General features: G+C 37.2%; 1 protein-coding gene across 1 annotated transcript in view; it reads left to right on the forward strand.

Annotated features, from left to right (window-relative positions):
- The window catches only part of LOC148939090 (fibroblast growth factor receptor 3-like), a 51,263-nt gene that overhangs the window by 16,657 nt on the left and 14,132 nt on the right, over nucleotides 1-20,474 (forward strand). Inside the window, exon 4 of the mRNA XM_089107304.1 lies at nucleotides 18,086-18,191. Within this exon, the coding sequence (XP_088963430.1) occupies nucleotides 18,086-18,191 (106 nt within the window). The remainder of the gene's footprint in view (nucleotides 1-18,085; nucleotides 18,192-20,474) is intronic.

The raw sequence follows: 20,474 nt of genomic DNA on the forward strand, positions 1-20,474 counted from the left end.
CAATTTTTGAAGATATATCTTCAAAAAATTATCCGTTGATTTTTAATTGAATTTATCAAGTATTTTGGGCAATAGGTTGCATCAAGACTGGGCTGGGTAATTGTAGACAGAGAAAAGCCAAGACAGATAATCCAAGTAATTGAGAGGCAAACGTTTAAATGGCTAGGGCACGGGTAAATGTCAGGAGTATGAATGACTCTTTTATTGGACACATACTTGTCAGGTTAGTTTTTGGAAAGGCATGCCTGCCTAGAGTCCTAGGCATGCTAATCAAGAATTTAAAAAAGAGGCAAACAAGGCAGACCCGCCTATGGTCTTAAGAAGGCTGACCAAGAATTTAAAATTGACATGGGACCATAAATTTGCTTGAAATAACAGGCAAAACAATTGTTTAAAGCCATTTTTATCTTTCAAATAGTACCTATTCGTTGCCTAAGCTTAGCCCCACATTTTGAAAAAAATTTGAATTTGCTCTATTTTGGACTTGAGTTTCGGATTGTCGGATTGGTTATACTGTTTTGTCCTGGGGAACTGGATGGATGAGTAGGGTCTAGACGTTGTTCAAGTGCTCATTTATTTCAGTTACTAAAGTAGGAAGACAGTTTTTTTTTTCCAGGTGATTACCGTAATACACTACAAGGGGATTAAGAAACAATATGGCTTCTCTACTTTAGTGTCAGAGATAAATTAATGTTATATTTTTAAATATGGCTTCTCTGGTCTTTAGTGTCAGAGATAAATTAATATTCTTTCGAAACCTTAATAGTGTAACTAGGAACACCTTAGATTTTTTCAGAAATTCAAACGAGATACAAGACAGATTGAATATATTTTACGCGGGAAATGGTTTCCTGGGAATTTTCACTGTAACACCGCAAATGGATGCCAAAACAAGGAACATTCTGAAATTACTTTTAGGGGAATATTTGGGTGAAAACAAATTAATCAGTTATTCTAGGGATTTTTTGGATGAAACAGTTTGAGGCATTTTCGAGGATGATTTGGGGTGAAACTCTGTGGTCGTTATAATACACAAGTTCCATTTAAACAGTGTTGTAAGGTCCCCTATCCCAACCCTCAAGGGACCCTCTCCATAAAGTTTTTTGCCCCGCCATTTTTTTTACTTTTTTTGCAAGCTTTAGATGCAGAAGGCCCCCCCTCCCCAAATTTTTTGCCCCTCCCCTCCCCCATTTTGTTTTTTACTTTTTTCCGCGCTTGAGACACAGAAGGTCCCTCCAACTTTTTAGCGTAAAGAGCGAGGCGTTGAGGAGGGGACAGCCCCTTTCACATACGGAATAATTTCTGTTCGTTTTGAGTTTTAATGCTGCTCTTTACTTTCAGTTAATTTAATTTCATGCAACAGGCCGATCAGGTTTGATATTCTTCTTACTGGCGCAACAAATTGACATAGCAAAAAAAGGTAAATACAATAAGAGGTACAAAAACGGTGGGGCTACTTGGCCTCCCATTCTGTACATAGATTCAGACATCTCTGACTGCTGCAAGAAATTTTCTGATAAACCTGCTTCCCCGCAGATCCCGCCTCCTTCAGAGACTCTTGTTTATTCACCAGTTTTAAGTTTTTTCCGGCACTGTCTACAGTCAGGAATTTCGGTCCGCCTCCTGTATATCTTCGTGTACAAACTTCTATTCTTATGATCATCTTGATCAAGCTAGAAGCCTCCTAACATCTCTAGTGAACCCCACGCATAAACTCCTTTCACGTCACGGCCCCTCTGCTAAGCAAAGCCTGTCACAGGATATTTTAGACATCCTTATTTCTGAAGATGCAACCCCTCGCTTGCCAAATCTGAAATTCGTTATGACTGCAAGTGATGTGATACCTGCGATAGATACGGATCAAAATGCTCACTTTAGCCGTGCCATTCAAACCTGGGACCGGCATCTTTTTAGCATAATTGATAAACTTGATTACGTTACAAGTAAGGTAGCAGAGACTCCTGCTTTGGTGAAAGAGTGTTGTGACGGAGTACAGAGCGAGGTTTTGAGCTGTATAAATAGAGAAAAACTCAATGATAAATCCTGGCCTCCGCTGAATAACTAGTCAGAAACAGTGGGTCTTGTAGTAGATTCACCACCACAAGATTGTGATGATCCCTTAAAGCGTGAAGCTTTTCTGAAATCGTTGGATGGAGCTGATGGTATAGTGCGGATTTCACTTTCTAAGGAACGGCTCTCAGTGTTATTTGAAGGTTGGTTAAGAATGTTTGAAAAAATATTTCTAGGGTATATATTTTTATTTTTTGGATGTTTTAGATTTTGTTTATGTTTATTCCATTGGTGGCACTATATAGGGGTATGCCAGATTATGGCATGGCGCGCTCAATTGCCTGGGTAATGAAATTTAAGCGCCGAAACCCATTTAGGCAATGAGTTTTCATCTGACGAGCCCCGATATATGGTGATCACCTTGGGAATATAATGTTTTTGTAGATTTAAGGTGCTATAGCTTGGTTTTGGAACATTGACGTATGCTTATTGATGCTGATTTTGCTCTATTTTGGACTTGAGTTTCGGATGGTCGGATTGGTTATACTGTTTTGTCCTGGGGAACTGGATGGATGAGTAGGGTCTAGACCTTGTTCAAGTGCTCATTTATTTTAGTTACTAAAGTAGGAAGACAGTTTTTTTTTGCCAGGTAATTACCGTAATACACTATAAGTTTTTACCGCGAATGTGCTACAAAAGCGGGTCGCTAGAGCATATATCGTCAGGCTGCTCTAGCATGGAACGTTGTCTCAAGTGCCTTGGTAGTGGACACTCTCATTCCAGGAACAACCCTTGCCAGAATGAACCTTGTTGCTTCCATTGTGGATCTCATGAGCATACTGGATTTAGCTTTCACTGCAAACAGTTAACCGAAAAAGTTGCAAAGAATAAAAAATGATTAGTGCAAAGATTATATCTCTGAATCTGAATGGTTTTGGTGATAAACAACATGTATTGCAGTCTATGCTGCGCGATCTGGATATTTTGGTTCTGCAAGAGCATCATCTTCTGGACCACTCTACTAGTCTTCTTTCGAGTCTGTCGCAGCAGTTTAAGTGTTTTATATCTCCAGCTACACCTACAGGTGGACGCCCATCAGGAGGCGTTTGCATTTTTATTCGAGAGAATATTCCAGTTTCAGTGTTTGCCGTTAATCGTTATTTTGTTGCTGTTCGAATCCCAGGGAGTATTGTTTTTTCGTGCTATTTAAGAACAAATTATCATACTAATGATTTGGATTTTGATTTTAATTTTGCATGTTTAGAATTATCGCGATGTGTGGCGAAAGTTCCATCAGATTTCCAGTGGCTTATTTGCGGGGATTTTAACTGCAACATTGCTATCTCTGATGTCCGCTCCTCCATTCTTTTATCTTTGTTTTCGGTTTTTACTATAGTTTCAAAAGATGCGGATTTTACGTATGTCCATAATTCTGGTTGTTGCTCTAATCTAGACCATGTGCTGGTTTCAAATGCAGCGTTATTACCACAGCCTGTTCATGTTGGGTTGGATATGCCTATTAGTGACATTTTTACCTTTCTTTTCATTTAAATATTCAAATTTCATCTTTTAAAATTATCCATCGTTCTAGTCAAATTGTAAATAAAATGATCTGGGATCGGGAAAAAATGTACAAATATCATGAAGAATCAGATGCACTTTTAGCTAAAATAATTGTAAATTATTCTAAGGATGTTGATCAAATTGATATTGATATATTTTACCTTGAAATTGTTCATAGTTTAAAATTCGGGGCTAATAAAGCATTTAGAACTGATTCTTTCCGTCGTGGATCTCGTGTTTTAGGTTGGAACCTTAACCCGATTTTAAAGCAAAGCCAAATGAATGCATCTCAAGCTTGTTACCTTTGGAATTGCGCGGGAAAACCGCGATCTGGACCATTTTATGATGGTATGAAATTGACTAAACGTGTTTTTCTTGCTGAGTTGCGTTTGCATAATAAAATTATAAAAGATGAAATTGGTTCAAGGATTACTAGTGATAAGAATGAGCTTTGGAGTTTGGTTAATTCTAGACGTCGTAATAATAATTGTTCACCAGATTCTAATAGTTCTCTGAAACTAGATGATTGGATAACTCATTATAATCAAGTTTTTTCATCCGGTGATGTGGCAGTTGAATCACGGCTTGACTCTTTATTATTGGAAGAAATTACAAAGCCCCACCCAAATAGTAAAATATCTGTTTCTGTTGATGATGTAACGGTAGCAATTAAAGCTCTAAAAAGTGAGCATTCTTTTGATCATGATGGTATACATTCAAACCATATAAAATGGGCATCCCCCAAAGCAATCCTTCTCCTCGCTACTCTTTTCACTACTATTCTTTCTTCTGGATTTCTTCCAACTAGCTTTTCTCGTGCTACCACTTCACCCCTTTCAAAAAAAGGAGGGAATACGATTCGATGTTCTGATTACAGGCCGATTACTGTTTCGTGCCAGATTAGCAAAGTTCTTGAGTTAGTTTTATTAAAGTATTTGGAGTCTTGTAACCAAGGCCTGAATCAAATTGGGTTCCGTAAGGGTCTAAGCATGGATGTTGCTCATACCCTCCTTTCAAGAATAATATCCTTTCGTAAGCAATGGGATAGAGTTTATACTTTTGCGTTAGATTTTGCGGCGGCGTATGATTCAATTATCCATTCTTGGGCTATGACTGCGCTTCTGAAGAATAATGTCCCACTACCAGTAGTTTTGGTTTTAAAAAAGTGGTATGGCTCCTCTCGTATTCGTATTAAGTGGAAGAATCAGTTCAGTGATTATAATGTTAAGTTATGTAGGAGAGTGTGACAAGGAAGCATTATTTCTCCTTTGATTTTCAATATTACTGTTTCGGGGCTATTTGATCAAATTCAGTTGACTTTTATTTCTGGTAAAGGTTATGTTCTATCGTGGATTGCTTACGCAGATGATTTACTCCTTTTGAGTTGATCGCTTCAGTCACTTCAACAAAATGTAGATTTTTTAGCAAAGGTTTTTAGTGAGCATGGACTTTGTTTTCGCGCTGAAAAGTGTCAGATTTTAATTCTTGGTCCTAAGGCTAATGATCTCGTTAATTCACAAAATTTCTGTCCGTATTTAAGATAGTATTTTAAAACCTTTGGAATCTTTTTTATATCTTGGTGTGCCTTATGGACCAACTTTAGCTCTATGCCATGCTTCTTTTTCTAAAGCAGTTAAAAGTAGAATAGCATCTAGTTTCGGGGCAGTAATTTGTCTTCGCGATCTTCTTTCTCGGAAATCACTGGCTCGGGTATATAATATAGACGTTTCGCCTCAAATTTTAGTTTTTTTATCGCTTCTCCCGTTTTTTAGAATTAGTAATATTGCGCATGTAAAAACCACATTTTTTAATTTTGCTAAGTTCCTTTGCCGCTTTTCTAAATCTGAATCAAATACTTTTTTAAAGAATGCATATAAAATAAAAAACCCTGTTGATGTTTTGGAGAAAAAGCAAAAGAATTTTTTATCCAAATTAAATGTTTTTTCTCATAATTTATATAGAGCTGCGCACGAAGCTTAATTTATTTTATTTGATTTAATTTCTTATGAAGGGTTAATTTGTGAAGTGTTAATTTATTATCTATTGAATGAAGTGTTAATTGTGTGGTAATTTTGATTGAAGGTCTTTGCGTATTTGTTGTTATATAGTTTAAAATAATTTTATGGCCTGTTGATTAGCGGTTATTATTTTTATTTATTTCTTTTTTACTCTTCGTATTCGGAGGAAATAAAAAGTTTGAATTGAATTGAAATACGTAGATACAGACATACAAACCGAGAAAGAGAGGCAGTGGGATAAGCAAACACCCACCCAAACACACAAGCAAAAAGAGTGAGAGACACATGCAAATTCATAGATTCACACATACAAACCGAGAAAGACAGACTCTGGGATGGGCAAACACCTGCCCAGGCACACACAGACAAAGAGAGTGAGAAAAACATACAAATACATAGATTTAGACATACAAACAGAGAAAGAAATGCACTGGAATAAGCAAACACCCGCCCAGACACCCAAGCAAAGACAGTGAGAGACAAATACAAATAAATAGATTCAGACATACAAACCGAGAAAGACAGACACTTTAGACACTTTACAAATCAACAAAGACAAACACTGGAAATTGCAAACACTAACCCCGGCAAACAGACAAAGAGAGTTTGAAACATATACAAATACATAGATCCATACATACAAACGGAAAAGACAGGCAGTGCGATAAGCAAACAACAACCCAGACAAACAGACAAAGAGAATGTCAAACACATACAAATACATAGATTCAGACATACAAACCGAGAAAGACATGCACTAGAATAAGCCAACACCTGCCCAGACACACACGCAAAAGGAGTGAGAGACACATACAAATACATAGATTCACACATATAAACCGAGAAAGACAGGCACGGGGATAAGCAAACACCAACCCAGACAAACAGACAAAGAGAGTGAGAAACATACAAATACGTAGATTTAGATACAAACAGAGAAAGACATGCTCTAGAATAAGCAAACATCCGCCCAGACACACAAGCAAAAAGAGTGGGAGACACATACAAATGCATAGATTCACACAAACAAACCGAGAAAGACAGAGCCTTCAGACATACAAACCAACAAAGATAACCACTGGGACTCTCAAACACAAACCCAGACAAGCAGACCAAGAGAGTTTAAAACACATACATATACATAGATTCAGACACACTAACCCAGAAAGACATGCACTGGAATAAGCAAACACCTGCCCAGACATACAAGCAAAAAGAGTGAAAGACAGATACAAATACATAGATTCACAAATACAAACCGAGAAAGACAGACACTTCAGACATAAAAACCAATAAAGACAAACACTAGGACTTGCAAACACCAACCTAGACAAACAGACAAAGAGAGTGTGAAACACATACAAATAGAACGATTCAGACATACAAACTGAGAAAGACAGGCAGTGTGCAAGAAAACACTCGCCGAAACACACAAGCAAAAGGAGCGAGAGACACATTCAAATACATAGATTCAGACATACAAACCGAGAAAGATATGCACTGGGATAAGCAAACACCTGCCCAGACACACACTAGCAAAGAGAGTGAGAAACACATACAAATACGTATATTCAGACACACAAACCGTGAAAGACATGCACTGGAATAAGCTAACACCCGCCCAGACATACAAGCAAAAAGAGTGAGAGACACATACAAATACAAAAATTCAAACATACAAACCGAGAAAGACAAACACTTCAGTCATAAAAACCATCAAAGACAAACACTGGGACTTGCAATCACCAACCCAGACAAACTGACAAAGAGAGTGTTAAACACATACATATAAATAGAGTCACAAACAGAAAAAGAGAAAAACATGCACTGGAATAAGCAAACTCTTGCCCAGACACACAGTCAAAGAGAGTGAGAGACAAATACAAACAAATAAATTCAGACATACAAATAGAGAAAGACAAGCACCTTAGACATACAAACCGACAAAGGCAAACACTGGGACTTGCAAACACCAACCTTGACAAACAGACACATAGAGTGAGAGACACATACAAATAAATTGATTCAGACATACAAACCGGGGAAGACAGGCAGTTGGGTTGATTTAGGTTGACAGAATAGTTGGGTTAATTTAAGTTCATTTAGAGTGGCGCGCCAATCTAAGTGAACCTGAATTAACCCAACTTTTTGTATTTAAATGTGCATTCCAGTGCATTTCTTTCTCGGTTTGTGTGCCTGAATCAACGTATTTGTATGTGTTTCTCACTCTGTTTGCCAGTGTGTGCGGGCAGGTGTTTGTTTGTTCGCACTGCCTCTCTTTCTCGGTTTGTATGTCTGAATCTTTGAATGTGTCTCTCACTCTTTGACTGTGTGTCTGGGTTGGTGTTTGCAAGTCCCAGTGTTTGTCTTTGTTGGTTTGTATGTCTGAAGTGTCTGTCTTTCTTGGTTTGTATGTCTGAATCTATGTATTTGCATGTGTCTCTCACTCTCTTTGACTGTGTGTATGGACGGGTGTTTGTTTATCCCAGTGAATTTCTTTCTCGGTTTGTATTTCTGACCCTATGTATTTGTATGTGTTTATCACTCTCTTTGCCTCTGTGTGTCTGGGAGGGTATTTGCTTATCCCAGTGCCTCTCTGTCTCGGTTGTATGTCTGAATCTTTGTATTTGTATGTGTTTCTCACTCTTTTTGCTTGTGTTTTTGGGCGTGTGTTTGCTTGTCCCACTACCTGTCTTTCTCGGTTTGTATGTCTGAATTTTTGTATTTGTATGTGTCTCTCACTCTATTTTTCTTGGTGTTTGCAAGTCCCAGTGTTTGTCTTTGATGGTTTGTATATCTGAAGTGATTGTTTTTCTCGGTTTGTATGTTTGAATCCATGTGTTTGTATGTGACTCTCACTCTCTTTGCCAGTGTGTGCGGACAGGTGTTTGCTTGTCCCACTGCCTGTCTTTCTCGGTTTGTATTTCTGAATCTATGTATTTTCATGTGTCTCTGACTGTCTTTGACTGTGTGTCTGAGACGGGGGTTTGTTTATCCCAGTGAATTTCTTTCTCGGTTTGTATGTTTGAATCTATGTATTTGTATGTGTTTCTCACTGTCTTTGCCCGTGTGTTTCTGGGTGGGTGTTTGCTTATCCCAGTGTCTGTCTTTCATGGTTTGTGTGTCTGAATCTAAGTATTTGTATGTGTTTTTCACACTGCCAGTGATTGTTTGGGCAGGTGTTTGCTTATCCTTTTGCCTGTCTTTCTCGGTCTGTATGTCTGAATCTATGTATTTGCATGTGTCTCTCACTCCTTTTGCTTTTGTGTTTGGGCGGGTGTTTGCTTGTCCCACTGCCTGTCTTTCTCAGTTTGTATGTCTGAATCTATGTATTTGTATGTGGTTCACACTCTTTGTCTGTTTGTCTGGGTTGGGTTTTGCAAGTCCCAGTGTTTGTCTTTGTTTTTGTCAGATCTTTCATTTGGATTTTTTGGTTTTTATGTCTGAAGTGTCTTTCTTTCTCGGTTTTTATGTGTGAATCTATGTATATGCATGTGTCTCTCACTCTTTTTGCTTGTATGCCTGGGCGGGTGTTTGCTTATTCCAGTGCAAGTCTTTCTTGTTTTGTTTGTATGAATCTATGTATTTGTGTGTTTCACACTCTTTGTCTGTTTGTCTGGGTTGGTGATTGCAAGTCCCAGTGTTTGTCTTTGCTGGTTTGTATGTCTGAAGTGTCTGTCTTTCTCGGTTTGTATGTGTTAATGTATGTATTTGCATGTGTCTCTCACTCTTTTTGCTTGTGTTTCTGGGTGGGTATTTGCTTATGAAGTGCATGTCTTTCTCGGTTTTTGTCTGAATCTACGTATTTGTATGTGTTTCTCACTCTCTTTTCTGTTTGTCTGGGTTGGTGTTTGCTTATCCCCGTGCCTGTCTTTCTTGGTTTGTGTGTCTGAATCTATGCATTTGTATGTGTCTCTCACTCCTCTTGCTTGTGTTTTTGGGCGGGAGTTTGCTTTTCCCACTGCCTTTCTTTCTCGGTTTGTATGTCTGAATCTATGTATTTGTATGTGTTTGACATTCTCTTTGTCTGTCTGTCTGGGTTGGTGTTTGCAAGTCCCAGTGTTCTTTGATGTTTTGTATATCTGAAGTGCCTGTCTTTCTCGGTTTCTATGTCTGAATCTATGTATTTGTATGTGTTTCACACTCTTTGTCTGTTTGTCTGGGTTTGTGTTTGCAAGTCCCAGTGTTTTTCTTTGTTTTTTTTGTTTGTATATCTGAAGTGTCTGTCTTTCTCGGTTTGTATGTGTGAATCTATGTATTTGTATGTGTCTCTCACTCTTTTTGTTTGTGTCTGTGCGGGTGTTTTCTGATTCCAGTGCCTTTGTCTCTCGGTCTGTGTGTCTGAATCTATTTATTTTTATATGTTTCACACTCTCTTTGTCTGTTTGTCTGGGTTGGTGATTGCAAGCCACTGTGTTTGTCTTTGTTGGTTTGTATGTCAAAAGTGTCTGTCTTTCTCGGTTAGTTTGTGTGAATCTATATATTTATGTGTCTCTCACTCTTTTTGCTTGTGCGTCTGGGCAGTTGTTTGCTTATTCCAGTGCATGTCTTTCTCGGCTTGTGTCTGAATCTTCGTATTTGTATGTGTTTCTCACTCTCTTCGTCTCAGTTGGGGTTTGCGAATCCCCGTGCCAATCTTTCTACGTTTGTTTGTCTGAATCTATGTATTTGTTTGTGTCTCTCACTCCTCTTGCTTGTGTGTTTGGCTGGGAGTTTGCTTGTCCCACTGCCTGTCTTTCTCGGTTTGTATGTCTGAATCTATGTATTTGTATGGGTTTGACATTCTCTTTGTCTGTGTGTCTGGGTTGGTGTTTGCTAGTCCCTGTGTTTGTCTTTGATTGTTTGTATATCTGAAGTGCCTGTCTTTCTCCGTTTGTATGTCTGAATCTATGTATGTGTATGTGTTTTGCACTCTCTTTGTCTGTTTGTTTGGGTTTGTGTTTGCAAGTCCCAGTGATTTTCTTTGTTGGTTTGTATATCTGAAGTTTCTGTCTTTCTTGGTTTGTATGTGTGAACCTATGTATTTGTTTGTTTCTCACACTCTTTTTGCTTATGTGTCAGTGCGGGTGTTTGGTTATTCCAGTGCATGTCTTTCTTGGTCTGTGTGTCTGAATCTATGTATTTTATATGTTTAACACTCTCTTTGTCAGTTTGTCTGGGTTGGTGATTGCAAGTCCCAGTGTTTGTCTTTGATGGTCTTTATGTCTGATGTCTCTGTCTCTCTCGGTTTGTATGTTTGAATCTTTGTATTTGTATGTGTCTCTCACTCTTTTTGCTTGTATACCTGGGCGGGTGTTAGCTTATTCCCGTGAATGTCTTTCTTGGTTTGTTTGTCTGAATATATGTATTTGTATGTGTTTCATACTCTCTTTGTCTGTTTGTCTGGGCTGTTGATTGCAAGTCCCAGCGTTTGTCTTTGTTGGTTTGTATTTCTGAAGTGTCTGTCTTTCTCTGTTTGTTTGTGTGAATCTGTATTTCTATGTGTCTCTCACTCTCTTTGCTTGTGTGTCTGGGTGGGTGTTTGCTTATTCCAGTGCATGTCTTTCTCAGTTTGTGTGTTTGAATCTATGTGTTTGTATGTGTCTCACACTCTTTTTGCTTGTGTGTCTGGGCTGGTGTTTGCAAGTCCCAGTGTTTGTCTTTGTTGGTTTGTATGTCTAAAGTGCCCTGTCTTTCTCTGTTTGTATGTCTGAATCTATGTATTTGTATGTGTCTCTCACTCTTTTTTCTTGTGTGTCTGGGCAGGTGTTTGCTTATTCCAGTGCATGTGTTTCTCGGTTTGTATGTTTGAATCCTTGTATTTGTATGTGTATCTCACTCTCTTTGTCTGTGTGTGTCTGGGAAGGTGTTTGCTCATCCCAGTGCCTCTCTTTCGGTTTGTATGTCTGAATCTATGCACAGAATGGGAGGCAAAGTAGCCCCACAGTTTTTGTACCTCTTATTGTATTTACCAGTTTTTGCTATGTCAATTTGTTGTGCCAGTAAGAAGAATATCAAACCTGATCGGCCTGTTGCATGAAATCAAATTAACTGAAAATGAAGAGCAACATTTAAACTTAAAACGAAAAGACATCATTCCGTATATGAAAGGGGCTGTCCCCTCCTCAACGCCTCGCTCTTTACGCTAAAACTTTGGGGGGAGGGGGGCCTTCTGTGTCTCAAGCGCGCAAAAAAAAGTGTGGGGGGGCTTCTGTGTCTCAAGCTCGCAAAAAAAGTAAAAAAACGGGGGAGGGGGCAAAAGTTGTGTGGAGGGGGGGGCTTGGGGGTTGGGGTAGGGGACCTTACAACACTGTTCAAATGGAGCTTATTTATTATAATGACCACAGAGTTTCACCCCAAATCATCCTCTTAAATGTCTCAAACTGTTTCATCCAAAAAATCCCTAAAATACCGATTAATTTGTTATCGCCCAAGTAATCTCCTAAACGTAATTTCAGTATGTCCCTTCTGTTTTGGTTTCCTTTTGCGATTTCACATTTAAAATTTCCCAGGAAACCATTTCCCGCGTAAAATATATTCAATCTGTCTTGTATCTCGTTTGAATTTCTGAAGAAATCTAAGGTGTTCCTAGCTACACTATTAAGGTTTCGAAAGAATATTAATTTATCCCTGACACTAAAGACCAGATAAGCCATATTTAAAATAGAATATTAATTTATCTCTGACACTAAAGTAGAGAAGCCATATTGTTTCTTAATCGCTTTATGATACATTAGAATTCCCCGTCGATTATGCGGATCAATTTCCGGGAAATCCTTTCCTTTTAGTGGATCAATACACTTAGAATTCCCCGCCGATTATGTAATCAATTTCCCAGAAATCTAGTATGATTTTGTCCCCCTCGTAGATCAATAATCTTGTGCTGTTAGTATTCAGTGCGCATGTGCATTTCCCTGCAGTATTTTTCAGTTCCCTGATTGACCTTGAAAAAGGTACTTTTAAAGTATTAAATAGTACCTTTCTTATCTGGCAATGTTGTAAACTTCGTCCCGGAGTCAACAAACAGAATCATAAATAAATTATGTACGTTCTGTATCTATTGGGTCCCCCCTACTCGTATGACCGAAATGTCCAGTAGAGAAGAAATACTCTGCTGATGACGGGTCACTGTAGATATAACCGAAATATCCAGTATATTTTGTGATTGTTATTGTCACTGTGTGATAAAAGGATTTATCCCTATTCGACATTTTATTTATCCCAAAAAAATGGAAGTAGAGACCAAGAGAAGTGATAGAATGGAAAATATGATTATTATAGAAATCCTCTAAAGACTAAGTGGAATGGTGGGGAGTTGGAATTGATGGGAAATACATTTTGAAGGGCCGAGGTAATTGAGACATTTGAAAAAATGTACATCATCGATTGACGTTGATATCACTTTGAGTGAATTGGTTTCATTTATTTATCAATGTGCCCAAAAGTCTGAAACGATAAATAAGACAATTAAGTTCAATTTTTTTTATAATGAGTGCAATATAAAAAAATATTTAGGAGATCGTTTAGAGTCAGTTAATAATTGTTCTTTAAATAAGGAAAAGGAAGGCTTAATGTTGAAGGTTATAAGAATAGAGAATCTAATAGGTTCTAAGGTGAGAGAATCCAATAGGTTGATCAGAGGAAAAAAGCAAGATATGTTTGGAGAAGAACAGACGGAGTTTGAGCAAGTATTTGATTTGAGTAATAAAACGGATTTCGTGGTTGCAGCGGCAGCTGCAACTTAGTAAAAGACGAACCTTGGCCAATAGTAACCCAAAATAAATTATGAAACCAAGTCGTATCAAAATAACAAGTGTACCATTTGAATCGCCATGGTCGAAAATCCTATACATGAAACTTACGGTTCCCTGGTTTGAACAACAAGGAAAATCAATTTTTTCATGGACGCACTTACGTGGTTCTCTTTTTTTCCCGTTTTTTCCTTCTCCTCTGCTAGAGGGGCACTGGAATATAATAGAGAGCTGACAAAGGGCTCATGTTAAAGGTAATTGCTATATCTAGTGCCTTTATAATTAACAAAATACAATATTTAAAATAAAGTTAATTTTTTGACAAAAAACTGCATCTTCGTGGACAAGATGAACGAAGTCATAATCTTCTAGTCTTCTAGTCAAAAAGGAAGTGAAAAGATGATAAAAGAGTAGTTCTATTAGATATCCTCAAGGTCGCATGGTTGTTAGGGGGTTTGAATGCCCCCTGGAATGTTTGTCCGACTCGTAAAACGTAGCAAAATGAATATAATCACAGTTTTTATGTGTTTAATTAAAATTTACCCCCCCCCCCCCCCAAAAAAAAACAAAACAAAAACAAAACAACCTGGATACGTTCTTTTTTATTCCGGCAGCTGATATTTAGCCAAGTTATTTAGAGAGTATTCAGGGTGAAAGCATAGAATTAAGCATTCTAAGTTGTTTTGTGTTGTTTCATGAGAAAAAAGGATTGTGTTTTGGTAAGGGAAACCACGTCTGAGGAGATTAGGAGCGTTGTAAGTATATGAAAGAAGGATCAGAACCGAACCAGGAGCAGAAAGGGTACCTGCAGTTGTGGTAAAGAGATATCTTGTTAAATTATTTCCATTGTTAGTGAATATGTTTGATAGAATTATTAGTAATGGAGTATGGCATTTTCTAGAATAATATTAAATGAAAAAAAACAAGTTTTTTCAACTGAAAGTAAGGAGCAACATTCGAACTTAAAACGAACAGAAACTATTACGTATATGAGGGGGTTCGTCCATCTTCAATATCTTGCTCTTTGCGCTAAAGTTCAAATTTTGTTCCAATTCTTTAAGAATGACCCCTGAATCACAAATTCCGTTTAATTAGAATAAATAGCTATTGGAAGTAATAAAAATACTTTAGCCTAAAGAGCGATATAGGCTCTTTACGCTAAATTTCTCATATACGTTATGATTTTTGTTCGTTTTAAGTTTTAATGTTGCTCCTTACTTTCAATTGAAAAGACTTGTTTATTTTTTTAAATTTCTGATCGTTTTTTAAATAATGCTGAGAAATCCGGTGCCCTTTTAAGGAAAATTCCCTTCCCCCATGAAAAAGGCCTCCATGGAAAGATCCTCCCATGTAACCCCCTCCAAAAGACCCCCCCACCCACCAGAAAAAATCAATCGTGAAAACGTCTGTATATTTCCCAATAACTGATACTATATGTAAACAATTGGCAAAGTTCATAACTTGCACCCCTTCCCCCGGGCACTGTGGAGGATTAAGTCATCCTCAGAAACATAGTTGTTAGATTGTTAGACTTGGCTGAACAAAATGGCTATATCAAAGTTGACGGGTGATTTTGGGTAAAAAATGAGTGTGAGGGGGCCTGTTGTCCCAATTTTTTGGTTACTTAAAAAGGACACTAGAACTTTTAATTTTCTTTCAAATGAGCCCTCTCGAAATATTCTAGGACCACTGGTTCGATACGATTACCCCTGGAAAAAAAATAAACACGCATCCGTAAAAATAAAAACGCATCCGTATATTTTTCTTCTGGCAAAAAATACAAAGTTGCAGATTTTTGCAGATATGAGCTTGAAACCTGTGTAATAGGGTTTTCTGATACGCTGAATCTGATGGTGGGATTTTCATTAAAGTTATGTCTTTTAGGGGTTGTATCCCCCTTTTTTGAAAATAAGACATTTTTTCATGCTCGTAGCTTTTGATGGGTTTCTATTGGTATCAAAATTCCGTGTGTTAGATTTTTGGTTACTATGGACCTGGGTCGCTTCTTACTTACAGTTCGTTACCAGCAGCTCTTTGATAACAGGTATTAAGAGTTTTATGCTGTATAAAAGGTTTTTTTATCGAAAATCATGCCAATTCTACATTATGGAGCAGGGATTTCGGAACATGAGAAAGCTGCTCAGGTAGAACGTATTCAATTAGTTTCAAACAGTTCGTGGTAACGAACTGTAAGTAAGGAGCGACCCGGCTCAATGGTAACCGAAACTCTAGAAAACGGCATTTTGATACAAATAGAGACATGAAAAGAATCAGATTTTTATGCTGATTTCAAAAATATAAGTTTCATCAAGTTTAATCCTACCCATCAAAAGTTAGGCGGCTGAGAACATGTGGCTGATTGCCGAAATAGGAGATGAAGACTCCCTAAAAACTGAAGAACCTCCATGGAAATCCCACCTTCATATTCTGCGTATCAGACAGCCCCACTGAAGAGGTTTCAAGATCCTATCTACAAAAATGTTGAATTCCGCATTTTTTTGCCAGAAGAAAGATCACGGGTGCGTGGGTATTTGTTTGTTTGTTGTTTTTTTTTCCCAGGGGTGATCGTATCGAACCAGTTGTCCTAGAATATCGTGGGAGGGCTCATTGGAATGGAAATCGAAAGTTCTAGTGCCCTTTTTAAGTGACCAAAAAATGGAGGGCAACTAGGCCCCCTCCCACGCTCAGTTTTTTCCCAAAGTCACCTGATCAAAATTTTGAGATACCCATTTCGTTCAGCATGTTCGAAAATATTATAAGTATGTCTTTTAGGATGACTTAATCCCCCTAAGTTCCCGGGGGGAGGGCTGAAAGTTATGAACTTTACCCAATGTTAACATATAGTATTCGTTATTTGGAAGTATACAGACGTTTTCAGGGGAGATTTTTCCTAGTAGTGGGGGGGGGTCAGGGGTTATATGAGAGGATCTTTCCATGAAGGAAGTTTTCATTGGGGAAGGGACATTGCTATGAAGGGGACGCCGGACTTCCCAGCATACCCCGTAGTCAATGCCTCGCTCTTTAAGCCAAAGATTTTTTAGTACTTTCATAAGAGCTATTTATTCTAATTAACGGCCTTTGTGATTAAGCGGTCATTTCTAAAGAATTGGAACAAAATTTGAACTTTCACTTAAAGAGCAAGGTATTGACTAGGGGGCGAACCCCCTAATAAACGTATTAAAAATATATGAATATAGAAGTTCGTTACGTAAGTTAATTCGTTAGTTACGTATATTTATTACTAATAAAAACGTTCGTAAATAAAATTAAACAAGTTTTGAGAAAGCCATTTAACTAAATAAAAGTAAATTAATATGAACATTTTGTTTTAATTATTCATGTACGGTGAGCCAAGATCAAAACCTGCATTTGTTCAAAAACGTTCAAAAATTAAATAAAAAAACAAGTTTTTTAAACTGAAAGTAAGGAGCGACATTAAAACTTAAAACGAACAGAAATTATTCTGTATATGAAAGAGACTGTCTCCTCCTCAACGCCTCGCTCTTTACGCTAAAGTTTGACTCTGTCTCACAACTTTATTTTTTAAAATAATAAAAAACTTTAGCGTAAAGAGCGAGGCGTTGAGGAGGGGACAGTCTCTTTCATATACAGAATAATTTCTGTTCGTTTTAAGTTTTAATGTCGCTCCTTACTTTCAGTTTAAAAAACTTGTTTTTTTATTTAATACTTTAAGAGACTGTATAAGCTGCACAGGACGACTCCTTCAAAGTTTTGGAATGGTAAACTAGGTAAATGGCCACCAAAAAATTGCAAACTAGTCGCAATGATAAAATATTGCTAAAAATGGTTCAGCTACCGAGTGATAGGCTACTTAAAGCAGCCTATGAAGAATTGCTTTCGCAGGGAAATGGCCGTTTAAAATGAAAGATATTTTAGATTAAATGGTTTTCTTTTGTTTAGAATAAAGCTAGATAACCTATGGATATATATGTGAATTTGGCAAATGAGATTATGATTTTGCTAGAAAATGAAATGGTCAAGAAACGGAGTGAGGAGGCAAAGAACCTGGAAGCCTTAAAGGATGTCTAGGTAGTTTTTGGGTTGGAGTTCTACCTTCCAATGAATTTACGTAGTAGATATCCACTTATTGGGTGCACCTCACAACTGACCTTCAAATTGGAGCAATATTTACAAAAGAAAAAAGTTGTAAAGAAGACGGACATACTTTCCCGCTTTAAGAAGATTAGGAGGATTTGGTACATTTCTTGATCGGGTGTCAGGGAATTTCACGCTAATGGAAGGTATACTAGGGGAAAAAAATTGCTACTTCCAGATGTCTTAAAAATTAGTCTCCACAATTTGTCTGTAGAATAGCGAGGTATCTTGAAAATGTGTTTATTAAAAGGAAGTCTTAGGTTATTAATTAAATGAACGGTTTCATTCATTTATGTATTTTCTATGGGATAGGAATTTTGAAGAATAGAGATGGCTGATGCGCGTTCATATCACTTTTTTTTGTACATGACCTTTTTTTACTTTAAATACACTTTGTCTCTTTAGTTCTATGCAAATTTACCTGGATTTTTCGAATGGGTGTGAAATTTCACCCCTCCTCCAATTTATATTCCTACGTACGGGTAATATTAGACCTTCAGGAAAAAATGAGCAAATTTTTTTAGTAGGATAGGTTGACAAAGCTGCAGCTTCTGCACAAATTCAAAATACTTTCATAAGGGGCGTATGGACTGATTTTTCGGAAAAAGCACGTTTAATATATTCAATACATAACTATATTTATTTCAGGTATTTACTAATGAGAGATTGTTGGCAATTTGAGCCTGATAAGAGGCCAACATTTACAGAGCTAGTCCAGGACTTGGATAGGATTATGTCCCTCTCCTCGACTGACGTAAGTTGGTTTTTTTATTACATATCTGTCTATTTAAATAACAGCATAAATATTAAACAGTATGAAAAATTTGATTCAGAAATGGGACATGTCACAGCGCGCAGAAAGGAAAGTTTCCCTTTGTGTCAGAGTAATAGCTTCAGTTGCTTCTTGGCATTCCCATCGCAATGTGCTAAAAATTTGCCATTGCACACGCGTTAAAGTGGAGTCATGAAAAATGTGCGAGACTGATCTGTCCCAAAAATCGTTAACGGAGAAGATAGGAGTTTTCCATACTGTATAATATTTATATTGTGGTTTAAACCCGTCTATAATTGAGCTGGTTTAATTTTTGAAGACTGATACAGTAACTTTTATGTATTGTCAATGTTCTTTTTACTTTAAAAAGTTTTAATATTTGGTGAATTGTTTCAAAAATTTGAGTTCTTGAAGGATGGAGTTAGCTAAAGTTCTCTTTTTTTTATTTTAGTTGTAGGCTACCTTTAAGTTGGGGTGGGGCAACAAGTCCATTCCAAAATGTCCTTGATTTTTGAAAGTCTGGTTCTGATTGAAAAACGGGTCCCACATATACAAGTCCGCAGTTGCTTTAATAGACTTTGGTTCTCCCCTAAATCGTGCAATAATGAGTTCTAACTTTAAAAAGACAAGAAGATAAGATATTTTTATGAATATATTACAATTTTTATTTTCTGCGATTTCAACCAGTTCATTTATTAGAAACCTGATCGTCTACAAAAAACCTTCTGAAGGCTATATTTTTTCACAAGCAAAACTCATCCGCGTCTTCCTTGCCCGCTTTAATCGCTACCCTAATAGTCAAAGGTATATAATTAGTATGTTAACTTATACTTTGCCAAGGCCCCCGTACAAACAGTTTTTTCTGTTAATTTTGCAGGTCATTACACTCTTTGCCAGGGAATAACGCAATTTCAAAAGTTCAGTCTACTAGCCATCACACTTTGCACAGACGATTTGCGTAACTTCAAAGTTCAATTTCTTTTTTTAGTGGTAAACTAACAACCGTTGTCTCTTTTTACCCGCCAATTATTTTTGTATATATTCAGGGTTCATATTTGATTCTCCATCAGTTTTGAATAGTTTATATTCTAGATATAATTACAGGCATTTTTTGTAAAAAGCATTTACATAGAAAAAATGGATAATTCTTAGCAATTTTTGGTGAGTAAAAAATATTCTCATTATTATATTAAAAAGAAATTGTCTTGTCCTTAAGTTAAGGAAGAAATTCTTTCCTTACACTAGAACTAAGGGTACTTATGTACTTAGAAGCCTGTTGTTTTTAGGAGCTGAAAAAACCTCTAATTCTCTTATAGGTTGAAATTTACGGTGTGATTTTTTATCGAGATCAATGGGTCTTTTATATGATTTTTTAAAAAAGTGCTTAACTTTCGATCGGCAATTTGGGATTAGAATAAAATGTTGATTTTTTAATGTATTAATTGTTACAAAAGCTTCCTTTTTATCAAGATCAATGACCCTTTTTTTAGGGGTGTTTTTGAAAATACTTCCAGGCCAGTCTGCAAAAAAATCATCAAACCTACTTGATCTAATGAAGTGGAACAGAAGCTCACCAAACTGAAAAGATAAATGTAATAATTAACAATTATTGGACAGGGTCAATATGCTTTTCATCTTTGGTATTATATGATTCATTGACTGTTTGATCAATGACAGTAACGTTTGATAGATTTTTTTTACATGAAATACACTAGTTTACTTTCTTATTTTTTAAAACATTTTTCAATAAACTAAATTTCATTTGGGGGGGGGGGGGCAAAATTAGGGATGGGGGGAAAAATTGGTCTGAGAGAGGCACCTGTCCCCACTGTCCCATAGGAAATTACGCTCCACAACCCAGCCCCTTGCCACTTACTGACAGGGGCGAATCCAGGGAGAGGGTGCGCGCGCCAACCCATATTCTTCTTCTTCTTCTTGTATGAGGGATTCAGTAGCACGAGGATTCAGTTGCATGGGAGTTCAGTTGTACAGGGTTTCGGTTATACAGGGGTTCACTTACATGGAGCGATTCAGTTGAACTAGGGGGGGGGATTTGCGATATGGAGGAGAGGGGATTAGAGTGTACTGTATAATACAGAAGTGATATTTTGGAGCGTATTGTAAATTTAACGAGAATGCTTCACTAAAAATAAGGCTATCGTGTTTTACCGAGCTTTCTAGGGCAGGGGCAACTATTTAGTTTAAATAATTCTAGGAGGAATTGAGTTTTATGGATGGTATGGAAAAAATGCTACTTGTTAAATA

Source organism: Artemia sp. Qi Xiang Cuo, unplaced genomic scaffold (genome assembly GCF_049724085.1).
Source record: "Artemia sp. Qi Xiang Cuo unplaced genomic scaffold, ASM4972408v1 HiC_scaffold_22, whole genome shotgun sequence".
NCBI classification, from domain to species: Eukaryota; Metazoa; Arthropoda; class Branchiopoda; order Anostraca; family Artemiidae; genus Artemia; species Artemia sp. Qi Xiang Cuo.